The sequence below is a fragment of the Carcharodon carcharias genome, chromosome 18 (genome assembly GCF_017639515.1).
Source record: "Carcharodon carcharias isolate sCarCar2 chromosome 18, sCarCar2.pri, whole genome shotgun sequence".
Lineage (NCBI taxonomy): Eukaryota > Metazoa > Chordata > Chondrichthyes > Lamniformes > Lamnidae > Carcharodon > Carcharodon carcharias.
In genome coordinates, this window is record NC_054484.1 from 48,482,557 (window position 1) to 48,504,323 (window position 21,767).

The window sequence follows — 21,767 nt, forward strand, 5'->3', positions numbered from 1 at the left end:
TGCTGCAATGTTCCAGTGAAGCTCAACGCAAACTGGAGGAACAGCACCTCATCTTCCAACTAGGCACTTTACAGCCCCTGGACTGAATATTGATTTCAACAATTTTAGATTATCCCCACCCCCTTTCTGATCCCCCTTTTTTTCCAATAATTTATATAGATTTTTCTTTTCCCACCTATTTCCATTATTTTAAATGTATTCCCATCCGTTGTTTTATCTTTGCCTTTTAGCCTATTGATCCCTTCCCTCCACCCCATCCCCACTATGGCTATCTGTACCTTTATTATCACATTCCTTAGATAATATCACCAGCTTCAACACCTCTTTGTCCTTTTGTCTATGACATCTTTTGGTTATCTCCACCTATCACTGGACCTCTATCCAGCTCTACTTGTTCCACCCCTCCTTAAACCAGCTTATATTTCACCTCTTTTCAATTTTTCCTTAGTTCTGTTGAAGAGTCATACGGACTCGAAACTGTAACTGTGTTCCTCTCCGCAGATGCTGTCAGACCTGCTGAGTTTTTCCAGGTATTTTTGTTTTTGTTTCAAAACTCAGCTAAATGAGCAGACAGACTACCCATTTCCATGCTATTATCAATGATGCTTTTGAGCTGGCTGTTAGAAGGCACATGAGCATCCCAAGGTGACTCACCTTCAAAACTTATCCCTTCCCTCACCCCTAAGTGGAGAAAACACCTTGCCCCTGCTTGCCCTTGCCATAACAGATCATGAACTCTCAGTATTGGCGATTGTGGATAGAAACTTATTTTGCTCCTTTAATGCACAGCAATACCCATTTTTACTAAAACTTTAGAATGTACCATGAGGAAAGATGAAAATCATTTTCAATCATGTTTCAAAGGCTGTAACTAAAGTTTTATTCTTCAAAATTAAACTTCAGCACAGAGAAGTGATATCAGGTTTTTTTTTCTCTCCATGAAATCAAAAAGGCAGAACTTAGAAATGTTATCGTACTGCAGAAAAATTTCACCTTGCATGTTTATATTACAAAATGCAAAGAACTTTACTCAGGCAAGCTTGTGCTTTGGAAGATGAAAAAGTGAAGACTTGCTGTCTCAAGATGGGAAAGGAAAAGAAAAGAAACTCGCCAACATGTTTGGAAGGGTTTAGGATTTTACAAGCTAACACTGCATACATGAGAAACAGAGCAATGTAAATTATCCATGAGTGATAAAAATAACAAATTTAAAAGTACCTTATTCATATCTAGTGGATAAAATAAGTACCTCACTGTCTTTCAGGACCCATTTTTGGAAACAAATTAAGACACAAATCATTATTGTATTAAAGAACAACGTGAATTCTCATCTAAAATAAAAACAGAAAATGCTGGAAAAACTCAGTAGGTCTGGCAGCAGCTGCGGAGAGAGAAACAGGATTAAAGTTTCGAGTCTGCATGGTCCTTCTTCAGAGCTAAAGAGAATTAGAAATGTGATGAAATTTATACTGTTTAAGGGGGAGTGGAGCAGGTGAAGCTGGATATAAGGCCAGCAATAGGCGGGAACTAAAGAGAGACTGACAAAGATGTCATGGAAAAAAAAGACAAAGGGAATGTTAATGGTAGTGGGAAGGTCTAAAGGAGGTGTTGATAGTGGCATAAAGGTAAGAAAGCAGAAAGTGTTAATTGCAGAACAAGAGTAAACACTCTGTGAAAGAACAACATGGAACAAGTAACAGATTGCCCTTTGAGGGTAGGATGGGGGAGAGCAGTGGTTTGGGGAAAAGGATGGAAAAAGGGGTAAAAAAGGGGATAAAACAAAGAATAAAAATGAAAATAAGTAGATAAAAATAAAACTACATTTAAAAAACTAGGGGATTAAAAAAGGGGCGAAGATAGAAGAGAGAGTTCTTGGTCTGAAGTTGTTGAACTCAATATTAGGTCCTAAGGCTGTAAAGTGTTTAGTCGGAAGATGAGGTGCTGTTCCTCCAGTTTGCGTTGGGCTTCACTAGAACATTGCAGCAGGTCAAACATGGACATGTGGGCATTGAGAGCAGGATGATGTGTTAAAATGGCAAGCGACAAGAAGGTCTGGGTCATGCTTGCGCACAGACCGAAGGTGTTCCGCAAAGCAGACACCCAGTCTGCATTTGGTCTCCCCAATGTAGAGGAGACCACTTTGGGAACAGTGAATGCAGTAGACCAAATTGAAGGAGGAATTCGCATCTAATGATAAGCAGGTTCATTTAACCTTTCCATGACCTCCAATACCATCGTCATCATTAGGGAGTATAAGAAATCTGAGTGTTCTGTTTATGCACATACATTAACGTTAGCAAAAAGAAATCACAATGGAAAACATTTTTTTCTGCTCTCATATGAAATCAAAACTAAATAAATCATTGCAAAATGTGTCTGATTAGGTTCTCAATTCAGATAAACTGGTAGTTAGTTTTAATGTGCTTGATTGGCACCCCACCACAAACATTCACTCCCTCCACCACTGACGAACAGTGGCAGCAGTGTGTACCATCTACAAGATGCACTGCAGAAATTCATCAAGGTTCCTTAGACAGCACCTTCCAAACCCACGATCACTACCATCTAGAAGGACAAGAGCAGCTGATACATGGGAACACAACCACCTGGGAGTTCCATCCAACCCACTCACCATCCTGACTTGGAAATATATCGCCGTTCCTTCACTATCTCTGGGTCAAAATCCTGGAGCTCCCTGCCAAACAACACTGTGGGTGTACCTACACCACAGGGGTTGCAGCGGTTCAAGAAGGCAGCTCACCACCATCTTCTCAAAGGCAATTAGGGATGGGCAATAAATACTGGCCTAGCCAGCGATGCTCACTTCCAGTGAACAAATTAAAAAAATACACTAAGGCTTCTCAGTGTTAGGAGAAAGTAGCTTTCCAACAAAAGCTAATAAATAAAGAATACCATCCAGCATTTTTCCTTTCACTATTTTTAGCGAAGTTGGGAAGAAAGAGTCCTTTGAAACAGAGTAGTGGCTTATTCAGTCCCTAAAGCATGTTCCACCATTCAATTCGATCATAGCTGATTAGTACCTCAACTCCATTTAGACCCCTTTGATTTATACCCTTGTTATGCTACCTTTACAACAATCTACCAATTTCAGACTTTAAATTGTCAACCCACACAGCTTCCACAACCTTTTAGAGGAAGCAGGTTCCATATTTCCAAAACACTCTTTGCAAAAAAGTGTTTCCCAGTTTTACTCCTGAAAAGTCTAAATTTAATTTTAAGATTATGCCCACCTGTTCTGGAGTCCTCCATCAGAAGAATTGTTTTGTTATTTTAAACTCATCATTATATCAAATTTAGATTTCGAGAATGTGAAACTTGCTACAAGGAATGGTTGAAGCAAACATTACAGGTGCATTTGAGGGGATGCTAGACAAGCATACGATGCTAGAGGGTTACTACCCTCTAGATATAGATGAGGAAAGATAGAAGGAGGCTCTACCATAATGCCAGCATGGATTGGTTAGGCCGAATATTCAATGTAATATGTAATTACAAGAGACACTCTGAAAGGTTCCTGTATGAAAGCTTCTGTACTCACCATTATTGATATGTTTAGATAGAGCTAGACTAAGCAGCATCCAGCTATGTGAGTGAGTATCTTTTGGCCAAGAACTTGTTACTCCCATTGCACAGAGCTTGTCTGTTAATAAGACCAGCTTCTCTCCCAGTACTTCTCCTTTCAACCAATCAGAAATAGCTGCATACTTGATTGGATCCACACATGCCTGACAGAAACAGGTTAGAAATGGGAAAGGACAAATATTATCATGGAATATAACCATTGTAATTAGTTTTTTAAAAAAATGTAATGTTTATAAACTTGAATATTGCTGGAAAGAGACATGCTGCCATAACTTTTCATCTTGCATGCATCAGGACGAATGCAAGAATGCCAAATTTCAAATGATCATAACAATTTATACCAGAGGAGAAAAGGGTGTTGATTGGTTTGTAAGTAAACTCTGATTGGCTAAGGCATTGCCATGGAAAGCACTGGGGAAACTATAGGCTCCCCAAGCTCCCAGGTAATTCAAAAAAGGCCCAACGGCTTGGACATATTTCCTTTTGTTCACAAAGAACGGGTCCCTGCGTTTCCAATCAGCACCATTTTCCTCCAGTAGTATAAACTCTTATGATCGCTTGAAATTTTACATTCCAGCAATTGTCCTAAGTGCAAGATGAAAAGCTTTGGCAATATGTTTCTCTTTTCAGCAATTTTTAAGTTCTGTACTGCCAAGTGACTGTTTATACACTTCTGAATATCATGTTGTAAATTGAATAAGATACTTATCTGGATTCAGTTTAACGGTTTTGATGGTCAAAAGAGCCATACCTATGGCATTAGCTCCTTCTACCTCCAAATGTTCAAAATTGGTGCAGAGAATACAATCTTTACTTATGTTAAAATTGTTGAGAGAATTACAATATTTCATTTCAACATGTACTGAAAATAACTGTCAATGGAGAAATCCATATTGTTGACATGCGCTTGCAATACCAGTTATGCCTACTGGGATTAATGAAAATGGCCAATTTCCAATTTAAGTGTGTCACGTATTAACGAGAAAAGCCAAAGTTGATAACAAAAAAGCTTTTTTGCCCTCAAAGTATAAATACTGCCAATTTAGCTTGTAAAAATCAGTTACAACGAATTTTGATTTAATTAAAATTCCCTTTAGTTTAAATATTTTTTAGTAGTATGCTCAAGACATTCAGGAAAGTGGCTTAGAAGTATACTGAGCCTTACATTTTGAAAGCTGAATGAACAGCTACGGATTCAAAATCAAACTAACATTACCCATTTATGATTTAGTGTTGAACATAGTCAAATTTATGACCATGCAATAAAATCTGCACTTCCATTTCTAATGAAGCAAGGAACACGCAAAGTCCCAAAGTACTAGGGTTTCTGACATTCTAAACTCAGTAAATAAACACCAATAGCATGAAAAATTACCTTTTGTATAGTGTGAGACAAGATGAGCCACCCCTGTTCCATCTACAAAGAAGAAGTTAATATTCTTTAGTAAAAAGGTGATATTATAACAACTTGCATTTGTATGGCACCTCAAACGTCGGAAATATACCATGGTGTTTCAAAGAGGTGTTAAACAAAAATGGATGCTAAACCAAAATATTTATTAGGAGTGGTGACTAAAAGTTTGTTCAAAGTAATGGATTTAAAGGAGAATCTTAAAAGAGGTGAGAGAGATGGAGGGGTGCTGAGATTTTGGGAGGGAATCCAGAACCTGAGACCAAGACAGCTGAAGGCTTGGTCATCAATGATGGTGCAACAGGAAGAGAGGGTTGCACAAGAGTCAGGTTAACCAAGAGCCCTTGAAGGAGAGGTATATAGGGATGGATGAGGCTACAGAAATAGTGAGAAATAGCGATTTAAAGAGGAGGATGAGAATTTTAAATCTGGGGTATTATCAGACCCGGAGATAATACAGACCAACAACAACAGGACTGAATGTAAAATAGGACTCAGTGCAGCAGAGTTTTGGATCAGCTAAAATTTATGGAGGGTGGAAGGTGGGAGGCTGTCAGAAAGGCATTGAAATGGTTAAGTCTGAAGGTGACAAAGGCATAGATAAGAGTTTCAGCAACAAATGAGCTAGGCCAAAGCTGGGCCAGACCATGCCACAAAAGTGGAAATAGGCAATTTATGATGGAGAGGATATGGGGTCAGGCGCCCTGCTTGAGGTCAGAAAGGGACTAAGGTTGTGAACAGTCCAATTCAACCCAAGATACTGGCTGGAGAGAAATCAGTGTCAAGTGTACAGATTTTGTGGTGTCAGCTGAAGATGGTGTCTTCCAAATTTTAATTAGAGGAAATAGGAGCTCATCCAAGACTCTATGTTGGACAAGCAGATTGACAGCACAGAGGCAACGGAAGAATTGAGAGATTGTGGAGAGACTGAATTAAGTGTCTTTGAAATTTTAGTAGGTACCTCGAAGAAAGGAGAGAATGGCAAAAACTTGTTGTGAAGAAAGACAAGATGAAGCATACGGAGAAGTCCAGAACAGGTCACAGTCTTGGCTTGTCACTTGGATACATGAGAAGCATTGTTAAGAGTGGGAAATTAAACAAATTCAAATGGGGTAGAGGAAACAAATAACAATGAGGATGGAGAAATAAAAAGTCAATCGTAAAGCCTTAGTAATTGTTGTCCAGCTAGAACCTCATGCCAACTGTACTTGAACTAGCCAGATTTCCACTGCGTACAATGAGGACACTACTAAAACAAAATCTCCATAGATCTCAAAGCTCTGATCTGTACTATCCCTAAGCAGTTCATTCTGAGGAACTACCGTGCAATCCTTTTGCATCTCTGAACCAGTATTGCAGAAGGCAGCATTTAAACTGTGATCTCAAGTTCAGTCTCAAATGATCAGGTGCTGCTATTTCATTTTTTGGTATGAATTTGATAGGATCTGACATTACTATTGCTAATATAGTGAACTGAATTTTATAGCAGGCTTTGGGACCTCATTGTTGGGGTTAAATGGGAAGCCCTAGTTCCATTTACTAGGAACAGGAGCGGCTCAGCAATCTTTCTGCAGGCAGCCTCCTAATAGGCCGTCACGGGGCTCAGTGTCCAATTAAGGACAGCAGGTGGAATGTAGAGGCTGTGGGCCCAATCAGTGAGTCGGTGGCTTTAAAGCATCAGCACCCCCACTGGGAGAGGTGGGCACTGCTAAGGCAAGTTGGGAATCAAGAGGGTGCCTCCATTTTGAGGTGGCCTCAAAAAGGCAAGTAAAAAAATTAAAATCAGGGGTCAAAGCAGGCATGCCCCTCAGGATGGCCTTCTGGGGCCACAGTGGGGAAGGGCCCTCTCTTGCCCACAACCCCCCACCGACCCGAGGCATAGAGAAATTACCTCCATGAAGCTAGCAGCCTCCCCGGCTGGTAGGGTGCCGTTCCACCGTCAGCAAATGCTGGCAGCCCAGGAAAATCCATCTTAATGGGGCCTTAAAGTATTTAAATTGGTAGACCGGCTCCATTCCACAGGCAGTCCAATCGCATCCAGTCCCGCTGCAGCTCATCGCTACTTTTGTAGCCCAATCCTCCTCTCCACTTCCCATCCTGCTAACTGGGGCTGGGAAAATCCTGCCCAGTATCTTCCCTATTATGCCCAAGCGGAAGGAACTTTGCTACAAAGCTAGAATGATGTGTAAGTGCAACCTGAACACCAAGAAAAAATGTTTAAGTTTACAGAAGTTGTATTGTCAACCATTACAGAGCTTAAAAAAGGGTGCAGAACCACATTTCTATTCACAACTTGCATTTGCTACAGTTGATTTAATCCAGTGGTCCTCAAATTATAGGCATGCCCACTGGTGTCATGTTAGACCTGACCAGATGGATCACAATAAAAGACTGGAAAAACCAGAATTAACAATTTATTAACCAAAACAAGAATGGTACTGCAGTAATTTTCCCGTTAGACTGCAAACCATGTTAGTTGCACATGGCTCTTATTTTATAACTCTTTTTTCCACTTATTTCAAACACACACACTCTGAGCTCTTAGAGCAGCCTGCTCCTGCCCTACTGCTGCTACCTATTTCGTTGCAGCTCATCCTATGCATACCCTATATTCACTGGTTTTCACAGCTGGCACCATGAAAGCTGCAGGAAATAGAGGAAAATTGCAGAGAGAAAGAAAAGTGAAAGGAAACAGAAGTGATGGAAGGGTGGGAGAAGAACATTAATGAAAGAGAGAAAGAGTGAGGAGCAAGATAAAAAAGAGACTCATGGCAATGTAAGTGTTACAGGTGTAAGAAAGAACTTTTTTATTAAACACAATTAGTGTTAATGACCTGAAATTTGCTGCCTATGAGAGTGGTGGAAATAGAGGTGATAAATGATTTCAAAAGGGAGTTGAATGAGCACTTGAAGGGAATAAACCATCAAAGCTTTGGAATAGAGCAGGGGAAAAGGACTGACTGGATTGCTCTAGCTAGTATGGACTTGATGGGCTGAATGGCCTCCTTCTCTGCCACAAGGACTCTATGTGCTGCTGATATGAATGTCCATTGCTGGCATGAACAGAACAAAACTGTCTTGAACGTGTTTCAGAACTATTGATCTAATCTTTACAAAAAATGGCAAACAGAATTGCCATTTATTTCTTATATTTATTTACCTACCTCAGAGATTTGATTCAGTATTATCTTCCTTTCATTGTTATGGCAGCAATGAAGAACACTGTAGAGCATATCAACCAAACAATTTAAGTCAGTTCTAGATTCTTTCATCCAGATGAGTAGTTTCTGAATCAGAAACTGTATAGCAGGGTTACTTGCCATCGTTTTCACTTCATTACTTGCTTCAAGGAAAGTTTCAGCACTCCCTGGGTTGTCATTTTCCAGCAAAGTAGTAAATAGCTTCCTTGATGGAAATGAGCTAACCAATGTAGTCAAAAATGTAAGATGCACTTCAGAGTTCTGTTCATTAATAAAGGTCATGCTCAGTTTGGCAAGTTCACAGACTAGGCCTTCCAAAGGGACTGTTCTGGCAGGATGGTTGTCCTGTAATTGTTTGGAAGTATCCCCCAAATTTTCAGACTCCAAAGCGTTCTTAGTTCCAAAAGTTAATTCTTCCAGACGATTGGTAGCATTGATGTTGTGATTCTCAGTTTCTTCTTCGTCAATAAACCTGATTTTTCCTTTCTTTTTCACAGATTGTTTTGTAGCGCTGTCAGGCTTTCTCAAGCATTTGAGCAAAGAAGAAACTCCTTCTAATAAATTTTTATCAGCTTCTGTACTGCCTAGCTGAAACATGCAGGCTTGAGAAAGACCAACCCAAAAATCAGATAATAGTCTTTTGTATGCATCAGCCCACTCTTCTATATCTGGATTATCAGTGTGTCTTTCCCACGAGGCCAGGGTGTCTGCGAGTTGGGAGTAAGTGTTGGTTTGCAGTTTGGGATTCTTCAACGCAGAATGTAAAAGAGGTAGTAGCTGAAGGAAATAAGAAGTTCAAATTTATTCTTTCAGAAATTACACTAACAGGTACAGGCTGTGAATATTTAGAATGAAAGAAAAAAAGTGTTTTACATTGTTAATGTTCTCCTTCCCATATGTCACACACACAACTTCAACTGTTTAAAATATCTGACAAGCAAGCTTATTGTGTGGGCAAACATGAACAACTCTACATTCCAGCAATCTGATATGTTAAATGTTACCACACTAGTCATCTCATGCAAATGAAATGTTAGTTATTGACAAGTACAAAGTTTAATAATAATGTAGAGACCGCTAACTTTTAAGAAGATATTTAAATTTCCATTGACTGATTGAAAGGATCACAGGCATGATTTCAAGTTTGAAGACAGTCACTGGAACAAACTAAAAGCAACACTCATCTAAACACTAGTTAGTAGGCAACTTAAACTTTAAATGACAGAAAAGATCCCACCATGTGACTTTTATTAGGATCAAGAATTCCTCACCATGGTTGCACTTTAGACTGTCCTTTAAGTAGACACTTTATTCTCCTGGAGCCAGTCCAAAGCTATTTGCCAATCCGGATAGCCTTTCCCAGCTGGGCAACATCTAATCCTAGAACGGACTTCTACTGTGTGAATTATGTTAGAGATTCCTTCTCTCTGCCCTGGGTAAGGCAAATCTTCCAACCTCCCTTAAATCATCACAAATTTAGCCTCTTCAATCTGAGCACAAGCTCCCATCTGTGTTGTGCGTGGTGAACAAAAGCAGTATTTTCTCTCCTTCAGATGCCGAATTAGCTGCTCTATCTTCTGCTCTCGCTCCCACTCTCAGATTTTTGCAGAGTGACTTGTGTCCATGAGGGCCAGTGATATCTTAGGAATTCTGTAACTCAACACTATAATGGCTTTCTACGAACTTCCCTTCCCAAAGCCCATCTCCCAGACAAAATGAATCATTTGAGCACACCGCAGCTTAGGAGCCTGGAGGTAGAAAGGGAATGGGGACCACCAGGCAGTCCAAGAGAACTAGGCAGGTGGTGCAGGAATCCCCCAAGGTCCTGCTCGCCAATCGTTTTCTGTTTTGGATACTTGGTTCCTCAGAGAAGTGCAGTCACAGCCAGGTTTGTGGCACCACAGGCGTCTCTGCTGTACAGGAGGAGAGGAAGAAGAGAGGAAGAGCAGTAGTGATAGGGGATTCATTAGTTAGGGGAACAGACAGGATTCCTGTGGCCCTAGATGTGACTCCAGGATGGTATGTTGCCTCCCTGGTGTCAGGGACAAGGATGTGGTGTCAGGGACAAGGATGTCATGGAGCAGCTGCAGGACATTCTTCTGGGGGAGGGTGTCATGGAGCGGCTGCAGGGCATTCTTCTGGGGGAGGGTGATCAGCTAGGGGTTGTGGTCCATGTTTGTACCAATGACTTAGGTAGGAAAGGGGATGAGGTCCTGAAAGCAGATCTTAAGGAGCCAGGAAGGAGTTTGAAAAGTAAGATCTCAAAAGCAGTAATCTCAGGATTATGCCCAGTTCACATGCAAGTGAGTTTAGAAATAGGAAAATTGAGCAATTCCAGCCAACACATGACTGGAAAGTTGGTGTAGGAAGGAGGGCATCAGGTTTCTGAGGCATTGGGGTCAGTTCTAGGAAAGGTGGGGCCTGTATAAAGCCAGATGGTCTATGTCTGAACAGGACTGAGCGAATATTCTCGCAGGGAGATTTGCTAGTGCTGTTGGGGCAGGGGCGGGGGGATGATTTAAACTAGACTGGCAGGGGCTGGGAACCTGACAGCAAGTTCAGAGCAGGGAGCGGGAGATGGAGAATTATTGAGTGACTCTGAAAGACAGAAGCAGCACAGGTTGAAAAGTGTACAGCACAGGAATTTGGCAGTGTTAAAAGGTGTATATGTCAATGCACAAAGTATAGCAAATAATGCCAATGAGCTGAGGGCACAGATTGATATATGGTAGCATGATATCATCGCTATAATAGAAATTGGCTTAAAGAGAGGCAAAAATGACAATTCAACGTCCCTGGATATAGACTTTTCAGGCAGTATAGAGAGAGTGATTTAAAAAGATGGGGCCGTAGCAATATTGGTTGAAGAAACAATTACAGCTGTGAGGAGGGATGGTATACTAAATGAAGCATCAAATGAGGCCATATGGGTTGAGCTCAGAAAGATAAGGGGCTGCCACATTGCTAGGGATGTACAATAGGCCCCCAAATAGTGGAAGGGAGTTAGAAGAGCACAGATGTAGGTAAATTTCTGAGTGTAAAAACAATAGGGCGGTAATAGTTGGAGACTTCAACTATCCTAATATCAATTGTAATACAAACAGTGTGAAGGTAACAGAGGACACAAAATTCTTGAACTGCATTCAAGAGAACTTTTTCAGCCAACATGTCCCAAACCTAATGAGAGGGGGCATAATTCTAGATTTAATCTTAGGAAATGAAGCTGAGCAAGTGGATGAAGTAGCAGTGGGGAGTCCTTTTGGAGATAGTGACCATAATACAGTTAGATTTAGCATCATTATGGAAAGGGACAAAGATAGGACAGCAGTAAAAGTTCTAAATTGGAGGAAGACAAATTTTACAAAGCAGGGAGGTAAACTGGCAAATGTGGACTGGATCCAGGTACTAAAAGAGAAAACGGTGTCAAATCAGTTTCAGGTATTCAAATGCAAAATTCTATGGGCACAGTGTAGACATGGCCCCACAAAGGAAAAAGGGTGATATTGCTAAATCTAGAGGCCCCTGATTATCCAGGGGCATAAAAGGTAAGATAAAGCAGAAAAAGAAAGCTTATGCCAGTCACAAAAAGCTTAATACTGTAGAAAGCCTAGAGGAGTATAGAAAGTACAGGAGTGAAGTAAAAAAGGGAAATTAACGAGAAGATATGAAAAAATGTTGGCAGGTAAAATCAAAGAGAACCCAAAAATGTTTTACCGGTATATTAAGAGCAAGAGAATAACGAAGGAAAGGGTAGGGCCTATCAAACATGAGCATGGTAACTTGCGAGTTGAGGGCAAGATCTCAATGAGTACTTTGTCTCTGTCTTCACCAAGGAGAGGGATGATGCAGACATTCTAGTTAAGGAGGGGGAGTGTGAAATATTAGATACAAGCAGCATGAGAGCAAGTACTGGAGGGACTGGCATCCTTGAAGGTGGATAAATCACCAGGGCTGGATAGACTGCATCCCAGGTTGTTAAAGGGAGCCATGGAGGAAATAGATACTCAGAGGATCATTTTCCAATCTTCACCAGGTACAGGCAGGGTACCAGGAGGACTGGGGGTCTGTGAACATTGTACCAATATTTAAAAAGGGTTCAAGGGATAGGCCAGAAAATTATAGGCTGGTCAGTTTGACTTCAGCGGTGGGCAAATTATTGGAATCAATTCTGAGAGACAAGATAAACTGTCACTTAGAAAGGCACGGATTGATCAGGGATAGTCAACATGGTTTTTTTAGGGGAAGATCGTGTCTTACGACCACAACATCATTGAATTTTACATCCAGTTTGAAAGGGAGAAGAGTAGGTCTAAGGGTAGTATCTTAACCTGAAATAAGGGCAACTATTTGGGGATGAAAGCTGAGCTAGCTGAAGTGAACTGAGAAACTAGGCTAGAGGAGAGATCAATAGAGAAACAGTGGCAGACATTTAAGGGGATATTTCAGAGTATCCAGAATAAGTATGTTCCTATTATAAGGAAAAATTCTAAGGGGAGGACCCACCATCCATGGTTAATTGAAGTAGTTAAGGAAAAAGCATACAACTCCGTAAAGATAAGTGTCAGGACAAATGATTGGTCACAATTTAAATACAGCAGAGAATGACTAAAAGGTTAACCAGGGAAAGAAATTAAAGTATGAGAGGAAGCTAGCTAGAAATGTAAAAATGGATAGCAAGAGTTTCTACAGGTATATAAAAAGGAAAAGAGTAAGTAAAGTGAGTGATGGTCCTCTAGGGAATGACAGTGGGGAGTTAATAAGGAAATGGCAGAAGAAATGAACAAATATTTTATTTCTGTGTTCACCATAGAGGATACAAAAAATATTCCAGTAATAGGAGGTGAAAAGGAGAGAGGAACTTGAGGAAATTGAAATCACTAGGGAAATGGTACTGAGAAAATTGGTGGAGCTGCAAGCTGGCAATCTCTGGGTCCTGATGGACTACATCCTCGGGTCTTAAAAGAGGTGGCTAATGAGGTAGTCGATGTGCTGGTATTAATTTTCCAAAGTTTGCTAGATTCTGGAAAGGTTCCATCAGACTGGAAAGTAACAAATAAAGCTCCTCTATTCAAGAAGGGAGGGAGACAGAAAACAGGAAACTGTAGGGCAGTTATCTTGACGTCTGTCATGGGGAAGTTGTTAGAATTAATCATTAAGGCGGTTAGCTCAAGGCAATTGGGAAGAGTCAACGTGGTTTTGTGAAAGGAAAGTCATGTTTAACCAATTAATTGGAGTTTTTTCAAGGGGTAACATGCACATTGGATAAAGGGGAGCCTGTAGACATACTGTACTTGGATTTCCAGAAGGCATTTAATAAGGTGCCACAGCAAAGGTTATTATGGAAAATAAAAGCGCATAGTGTAGGAGATAACATATTAGCATGGATAGAAGATTGGCTGGCTGGCAGAAAGCAGAGAGTATACATAAATGAGTATTTTTTGAATTGGCAGGATGTGCCTAGTGGGGTCCCACAGGTGTCTGTGCTGGGGTCTCAACTTTTTATGATTTATGTCAATGACTTAGATGAGGGGAGTGAAGACATGGTAGCTAAATTTGCAGATGACACAAAGATAGGTAGGAAAGTATGTTGTGAAGAGGACATGAGGTTGCAGATGGATATAGATAGGTTGAGGGAGCAGGCAAAGATCTGGCAAATGGAGTTTAATGTGGGAAAATGTGAAATTGTTCAGTTTGGCTAGAAGAATAAAAAAGCAGAGTATTACTTAAATGAAGACAGCTGCATAATTCTGAGGTGCAGCGGGGTCTAGGTGTTCTAGTACATGAATCACAAAAACTTAGTATACAGATACAGCAAGTAATTAAGAAGGCTAAGGCTATCTTTCATTACAAGAGGGATTGAACATAAAAGTAAGGATGTTATGCTTCAGTTATAAAGGGAATTGGTGAGACCGCACCTTGAATACCTTGTGCAATATTGGTCTCCTTATGTGACGATGGATGTAAATGCATTGGAGGCAGTTCAAAGGAGGTTTACTAGATTGATACCTGGGATGAGTGGGTTGTATTATGAGGAAAGGTTGGACAGACTGGGCTTGTTTCCAAGAGTTTAGAAGAGTGGGGAGTGATTTGATTGAATTATACAAGATCCTGAACGGCCCTGACAAAATGGGCTTTGAAAGGATCTTTCCTCTTGTGGGTGAGTCCAGAACTATGGGGTACTTTTAAAATTAGGGGTTGCCCTTTTAGGACAAAGATGAGAGGAAATTTTTTTCTCTGAGGGTTGTGCGACTTTGGAACTCTGCCTCAGAAGGTGGTGGAGGCAGGATCATTGAATATTTTTAGGTCAGAGGGAGGTAGATTCTTGTTAGGCAAGGAAATAAAAGGTTATTGGGGATAGATGGGAATGTGGGAATTGAAACACAAGATGATCAGCCATGATCTTGTTGAGTGGTGGAGCAGGCTCGAGGGGCCAAATGGTCTACTCCTGTTCCTATTTCTTATGCTCTTACTAACTTAATAGAATTTTTTTGAGGAAGTAACAAGGAGATTTATGAGGGTCATGCAGTGGAGGTTGTCCATACGGATTTTAGTGAGGCATTTGAAAAGGTCCCACGTGGCAGACTGGTCAGAAAAGTGAGATCCCCAGGATACAAGGGAAGGTGGATAGTTGGAGCCAAGGCGGCTCAGCAACAGGAAACAAAGGGTAATGGTCAATGGAAAGAGGTTTCCAGTGGTGTTCCACAGTGCTCAAGGTTGAGGCCCTTGCTGTTTGCAGTATATATTAATCATTTGGACTTAAACGTGGGAGACACGATTGGGAAATTTGTGGATGACAAAAAATTGGCAGTGTAGTTGACTGTGAAGAGGGTAGCTGTCCAGCCACAATGATATGAATGATTGAGTGGGCGGAAAAGTGGCAAATGGAATTCAATCCGAAAAAAATTGTGAGGTAATGTATTTGAGGAGGGAAAACAAAGCAAGGGAATACTCAATAAGTAGTAAGATATCGAAAGAGGTTGAGGAAGTGAGAGGCATCTGAGTGTATGTCAACATGTCCCTGAAATTGGCAGGAAAGGTGGATGTGGTGGTAAAGAAATCATATGGAATGCTTTTCTTTATTGGACAAAGTATTGAATACAAAAGCAGGGATGCAATGACGGAACTGTATAAAACGTTGGTTAGGCCACAGCTGGAATTTTGTGTACAGTTCTGGTCGCCACATTACAGGAAGGACATAATTGCACTGGAGAGAATACAGAGAGTTACAAGAATGTTGCCAGGGCTGGAAAATTGCAGCTGAGGAAATATTGAATAGGCTAAGGTTGTTTTACTTAGAACAGAGGAGGCTGAAGGGTGGCCTAATTGAGGTGTACAAAATTATTGGTTAGACAGGAAAGACCTGTTTTCCCTAGCTGAGGAATCAATTACTGGGGGCATAGATTTAAGGTGATTGGTATAAGGATCACAGGGGACATGAGGAAAAACATTTTCATCCAGAGGGAGGTGGGTGTCTGGAATTCACTGCCTAAATTGGTGGTTGAGGCTGAAATGCTCAGCACATTTAAAAGGTACCTAGATATGCATCTGAAGTGCTGCAACCTGCAAGGCGACGGGCCAGTTGCTGGAAAGTGGGATTAAAAATGAGTGGCTAGTTTCTTTTTTTCTCATTTTTTGGCTGGCACAGACACAACGGACTGAATGGCCTCTTTCTGTGCCGTAACTTTTCTAGGGTTCTATGGTGCATCCAGGTAGAAATGCTAATTAGCTATCATCTAGACCTTCAACTTCATTCTAGGAATTACACTGACAGTTCGAAGTATAGCCGTATATAAAACATCACTTTCCTGAACATCTCCATGTGAGTCTACCCAGTCAGCACAACTGCTCTTACCATTGTCAGCAGATGTAAGCATCTAGCAATTCCTTCTCAGTAAGACAACCTGAGCTCCCCTTTAACAACCAAGCCATCCAAGGCTTGTTATCGGACAGAATTCAGAGCAGGTCACATGACCCCCCTTCATTCCTCTATTTTACCTTAAAGTAGAGACAGTGCCAAAACATAACAATCTTGTAGACTTTGTATTTGTAACAATATCTAAAATAAAGGATGACTTTTAAAGAGTGCATTAAAGCCAAATTCAAAATGCATTAAAGCCAAATTCAAAAGGCATGATGAAGTCTGTTGCTTCTGAAACATGTTATACCAAAGACTGATAAGGTTGCAGATTTGTGTCCACAATCCTCCACACAGCAAGTTATCAATCTTACCTTTTGTAGAAATACTAATGACCAGATTCTCTGGGCAAAAGGGAAAGATGCCATAGCCTGCTCCTCGTGCTTAAGCAAGATTCATACCTATTCTCTTGGTCAAGGATATTGCACAACTCAACAAAACTCAAAAAAGGGAATGGAATGAGAAAACAACCTCACAGGAAAAAAGACAACTAGAGGAAAAATCATCAATGGTGAAATGGTACTACAGTATTGAAGTGCATAATGGTGTTGATTAATGGGCGACAGGTTCTATTTCCAGACTCTTTTTAGCTTTCAATTTCAGCAACAAATTCTCAACATTTTTAAAGAAATGTTAGCTGTAGTTTTCATATACCTGTTCATTTATGAGCATCTGTTGGAGTTTCTGCTGATCCTCAGCCTTTCCGAGATTCTGGTGTAGAGTGAAGCGCAAACATTCCATAAAAGCTGATACAATTGCTGAACTCTCAGTGCAGCTCATCAAGGCACGCTCACTCAGTAATCTATTCAACAATAACAAAAGAATACCTTTTTAAATCACTTGAGAAATTAGTTCTCAAAATTATTGCTACAAAAAGTTGTAAACATTTTGTCCTCAAAAAGAGTTTATATATTCATTAGTTCATAAATTTTCCAAATAATTTTGTACACCACAATGGTAAAAGCAATTGTGTTGACTGGGTAGACTCACAGAGAGGTGTTTAGGAATGTTTTGGACATTGTATAGATGGTTATACTTTGAACTGTCAGTGTAATTTCTAGATAGAATGAAATTGGAGGTCTAGACAATAGCTAATTAGCATTTCTACCTGGATACAACCTTAGATTTGATTAAAAGGATAACAAGATGAGGTTTCCGAGACAGGATAAGGGTTTAAACAAATTCAGCCTTTTTTCAAAATCAGTGTCAGCATTAGAAAGGGGAAAGCATTAAAAATTCACAAGGTGCCCTTTGATGAACTAACTTTTGAAGTTATATTCAATTACCCTTTGATCATAGTATACTTTGATCACTTAGTGCAAGTAACAACTATACAATCATGAGCCAAAGCCAATCTTATTGCTTTAGAAATAAAGAGTTGGAACATTTTTAACAGAAGTAAATATAATCCTACCAAAAATATAAACCTTAAAAAAGGCTTATACAGTACAAGGCAATGTTCAGAAATCAATGGAGATACTGTTGTAATCAGAGTCACAGCTTATGTAGGTAAAATAGTGAAATGATGAAGCTACTGATTTCCTACCTATAGTTCCTTCATTATAGGAGGACTGACCATTCTTCTTAGGGGAGGGGACAATGCAAGTTAAATGGAGGCAGTGCCAAGATGCACACACAGCTACAGGAGATTACAACCATGCCAACTTTCTGCAGTAGACCTGATAATCTGAAACAAGCTCACAACTTGGTAGTGGTAGATACCACGTGCACAGCTAAAAAGACCTTCCCTACTTCATCATGTACATTGGAATACTTTTCATTGCATGTTGCAGTAAAAATCTATGCAAGCTAGATAGTAATCAATATACTTAACAATTTCTTCACCATTGTCTCATGTGCATCTTTTCATTACATCATTTATTATATTATTAACATTTCCGCTATTTCTAAAAAGGCAAAATTGCTCTAATTAGTTAAGCTGGCCACATACTGCATTGGATTTCCACTTCACGGTATTTACATACAGCTCTGGAGTTTATTCCACATTAAGTAAAACTGACAAAAACGCTTTCAAGACTCCATATGCTTTAGAATAAAGCTGAAATGTCCTTTTAATTAAACCTCCATTTATTCCCACTGAAAAGGTGTTTTTTCTGTTTTTAATGAGAAACATCCTGGAATAAGATTATTAATTCTATGTTGGTCAATCGTATTCCAATAGCTCTTTCAAAATTGTTCCATTATAATAAGTCCACTAAGAAACATGGACAGGAAAATTCCTAAAAGCATTATGTGAAACGAACAAATCGGATAGCAGTGCAAGAAAATTAGAGTTTTTCCTTTAACCTCCCCTACCAGCTAAACATTGTTTCTATTCAGGCCACTTCCAAACACTATTTCTCTGATTTTGGTCTTTTGTACATATTTTTTTTACCTTTTGTTAGCAGCAGAGTTTTAATCCAGCTAGGTACTACCAGCTGAATAACCTTTCCACCTCTTCACCTCCCTCTGCTCCTTTAAAAACTACTCAAAACACCTCTTTGAGTAAGCCTTCGATTATCCCTCTTTAGACCTCCTTCCTGGCTCAATGTTTGATTTTTTTTTGTTTTAAAGCTTTATATGAGCGACTTAAGATGCTGTTTGTGTTAATTGTACTACTATAAATGCACGTTCTTGTTGGCCCCCCTCTTGGCAAGATACAGCTCCAATTACACAAACCACATTACTGCTAGGGAGTGTGCAGGTTTAGCAAGGTTTTCCATGTTTATGTGGGGAAATGCAGAGCTTATCTTGGCATTCCTTCAGAGAAGGAGCTAAAAATGCACTCAGTGGAGTAATCAAATAAAGCTGCATGCTCTATCAACTGAAGGCATTATATACTGGTGCTCCAATCTGCTGCACTATCACGCTTCATTTCTAAGTATTATATTGCTGCCGGGGAACAGGTAGCATTTCAATTTAAGGCCATGTGTCTGTCGCATGCAATTCCAGGTGCACAAATCCATTAAGAAATTCAGGAGAAGCTTCTTTACCCAGAGAGTGGATCAGAACACAGAACTCACTGCCACAACAGAGCAACTAAAGTAAACATTAGTCCCTTAGAAGCAGCTACAGGAGAAATTACCATGGGAAATGAAGAAATGGCAAAGACATTGAACAAATATTTTGTCCCTGTCTTTACAGCAGAAGACTGAAATTACACAGCAGGAATAGAGGGTAACCCTGGAGCTAATAAGAGTGAGGAAACTAAGGTAATTAATATCAATAGAGAAAAAATACTGGAGAAACTTAAGGGACTAAAATTCAACAAATCCCCAGGATCTGATGGCCTACACCCTAGGGTTCTAAAAGAGTTTGCTGAAGAGATAGTGATGTGCTGGCTATGATTTTCCAAAATTCCCTAGATTCTGGAACAGTCCCAGCAGATTGGAAGTTAGCAAATGTAACACCGCTGTTCAAGAAAAGGAGACAGAGATAGGGAACTATAGGCCAGTTAGCCTGACATCAGTCATTAGAAAAGTGCTGGAATCTTTTATTGAGGAAGTTTTTAGATGCTTTTCTAAGTGCATCGTTATGATTAGAACAAGTCATCATGATTTGACGAAAGGGAAATCCTGTTTGACAAATTTATTAGAGTTCTTTGAGGATGTAACTAGTCGGGTAGATAAAGGGGAACCAGTAGATGGGGTACGCTTGGATTTCCAAAAAGCATTTGATCAGGTGCCACACAAAAGGTTAATACACAAGATAAGGGCTCATGGAGTTGGGGGTAATATATTAGTATGGATAGAGGATTGGTTAATGGACAGGAAGCAGACAGTGGGATAAATGGAAACAGAATTACCTGGAAAAACTCAGCAGGGAACATTTTCAAGTTGATAGGCTGTGACTAGCACAGTGCCGCAAGGATTAGTGCTGGAGCCTTAGCTTTTTGCAATCTATATTAATGACTTAGATGGAAAAAAGAGGATAATGTATCTAATTTGCTGACGTTACAAAGCTTGGTGGGAATGCAAGCTCTGAGGAGGACACAAGGAGATATAGACAGATCAAGATGCGTGGGCAACAAGATGACAGATGGAGTATAATCTGGGAAAGTGAGATGATTCACTTTGGTCATAAGAAAAAGCATGAAACTTGTAAATGTTGATGTTCAGGGAGATTTGGGTGTATTCGAACAAGGAACACAAAAAGTTAGCAAAGGGGTACAACAAGCAATTAAGAAAGTAATGGCATGTTGGCCTTTATTGCAATGAAATCGGAGTACAAGAATAAAGAAGTCTTGCTACATTTGTATGGAGCTTTGGTGAGGCCACACCTAGAAAATTGTGTGCAGTTATGGTCTCCATGTTTAAGAAAGGATAAACTTGCATTGGAGGCAGTACATATTGGCCCCTGGGATCAGGGGGTTGTCCTACGATCAGAGGCTGAGTAAATTGGGTCTTTATTCTGAGGAGTTTAGAAGAATGAGAGGTGATCTCATTGAAACATTCAAGATTATTAAGGGGCTTAACAGGGTAGATACTAAGCAATTGTTTCCCCTGGCTGGGAAATCTAGAACAAGGGGACACAATTTCAGAATAAAGGGCCCATCATTTAGGACTGAGATGAGGAGAAATTCCTTCACTCAAAGAGTTGTGAATCTTTGAAATTCTCTAGCCCATAGGGTTGTGGATGCGCCATCATTTAATATATTTAAAGACTGAGATAGACAGATTTTTGGTCTCTCAAGGGATATGGGGAGTGGGTGGAAAAGTGGAGTTAAAGCCCAAGATTAGCCATGGTCATACTGAATGGCGGAGCAGGTTTGTCATATTTCTGAAAGGAAATAGCTGAAGAAATAGTAGAGACATTAGTGGTGATCTTTCAGGAATCACTGGAGTCAGAGAGGGTCCCAGAGGACTGGAAAATCGCTAATGTAACCCCCCTGTTTAAGAAGGGAGTGAGGCAAAAGATGGGAAATTACAGGCCAATTAGCCTGACCTTGGTCATTGGTAAGGTTTTAGAGTCCATTATTAAGGATGAGATTTCAGAATACTTGGAAGTGCATTGTAAAATAGGGCAAAGTCAGCATGGTTTCATCAAGGGGAGGTCATGCCTGACAAATCTGTTAGAATTCTTTGAGGAGGTAACAAGTAGGTTAGACAAAGGAGAGCCAATGGATGTTATCTACTTGGACTTCCAGAAGGCCTTTGACAAGGTGCCGCACAGGAGGCTGCTCAGTAAGATAAGAGCCCATGGTGTTAGAGGCAAGGTACTAGCATGGATAGAAGATTGGCTGTCTGGCAGGAGGCAGAGAGTGGGGATAAGGGGGTCCTTCTCAGGATGGCGGCCGGTGACTATTGGAGTTCCACAGGGGTCAGTGTTGGGACCACAACTTTTCACTTTATACATTAATGATCTAGATAAAGGAACTGAGGGCATCCTGGCTAAGTTTGCAGATGATACAAAGATAGGTGGAGGGACAGGTGGTATTGAGGAGGTGGGGAGGCTGCAGAAGGATTTGGACAGGTTAGGAGAATGGGCAAAGAAGTGGCAGATGGAATACAACGTGGGCAAGTGTGAGCTCATGCACTTTGGTAGATAGAATAGAGGCATAGACTATTTTCTAAATGGGGAGAGAATTCAGAAATCTGGAGTACAAAGGGACTTGGGAGTCCTAGTCCAGGATTCTCTT

The 21,767-nt window shown here is 40.3% G+C and overlaps 1 protein-coding gene across 1 annotated transcript in view; it reads right to left on the reverse strand.

Annotated features, from left to right (window-relative positions):
• ltn1 (listerin E3 ubiquitin protein ligase 1) overlaps positions 1-21,767 on the reverse strand; it is a 139,245-nt gene that overhangs the window by 85,249 nt on the left and 32,229 nt on the right. Inside the window, exons 9-12 of the mRNA XM_041210886.1 lie at positions 16,784-16,931; positions 8,179-8,991; positions 4,979-5,020; positions 3,560-3,746 (exon numbers count right to left, since the gene is read on the reverse strand). Of these exons, the coding sequence (XP_041066820.1) occupies positions 3,560-3,746; positions 4,979-5,020; positions 8,179-8,991; positions 16,784-16,931 (1,190 nt within the window). The remainder of the gene's footprint in view (positions 1-3,559; positions 3,747-4,978; positions 5,021-8,178; positions 8,992-16,783; positions 16,932-21,767) is intronic.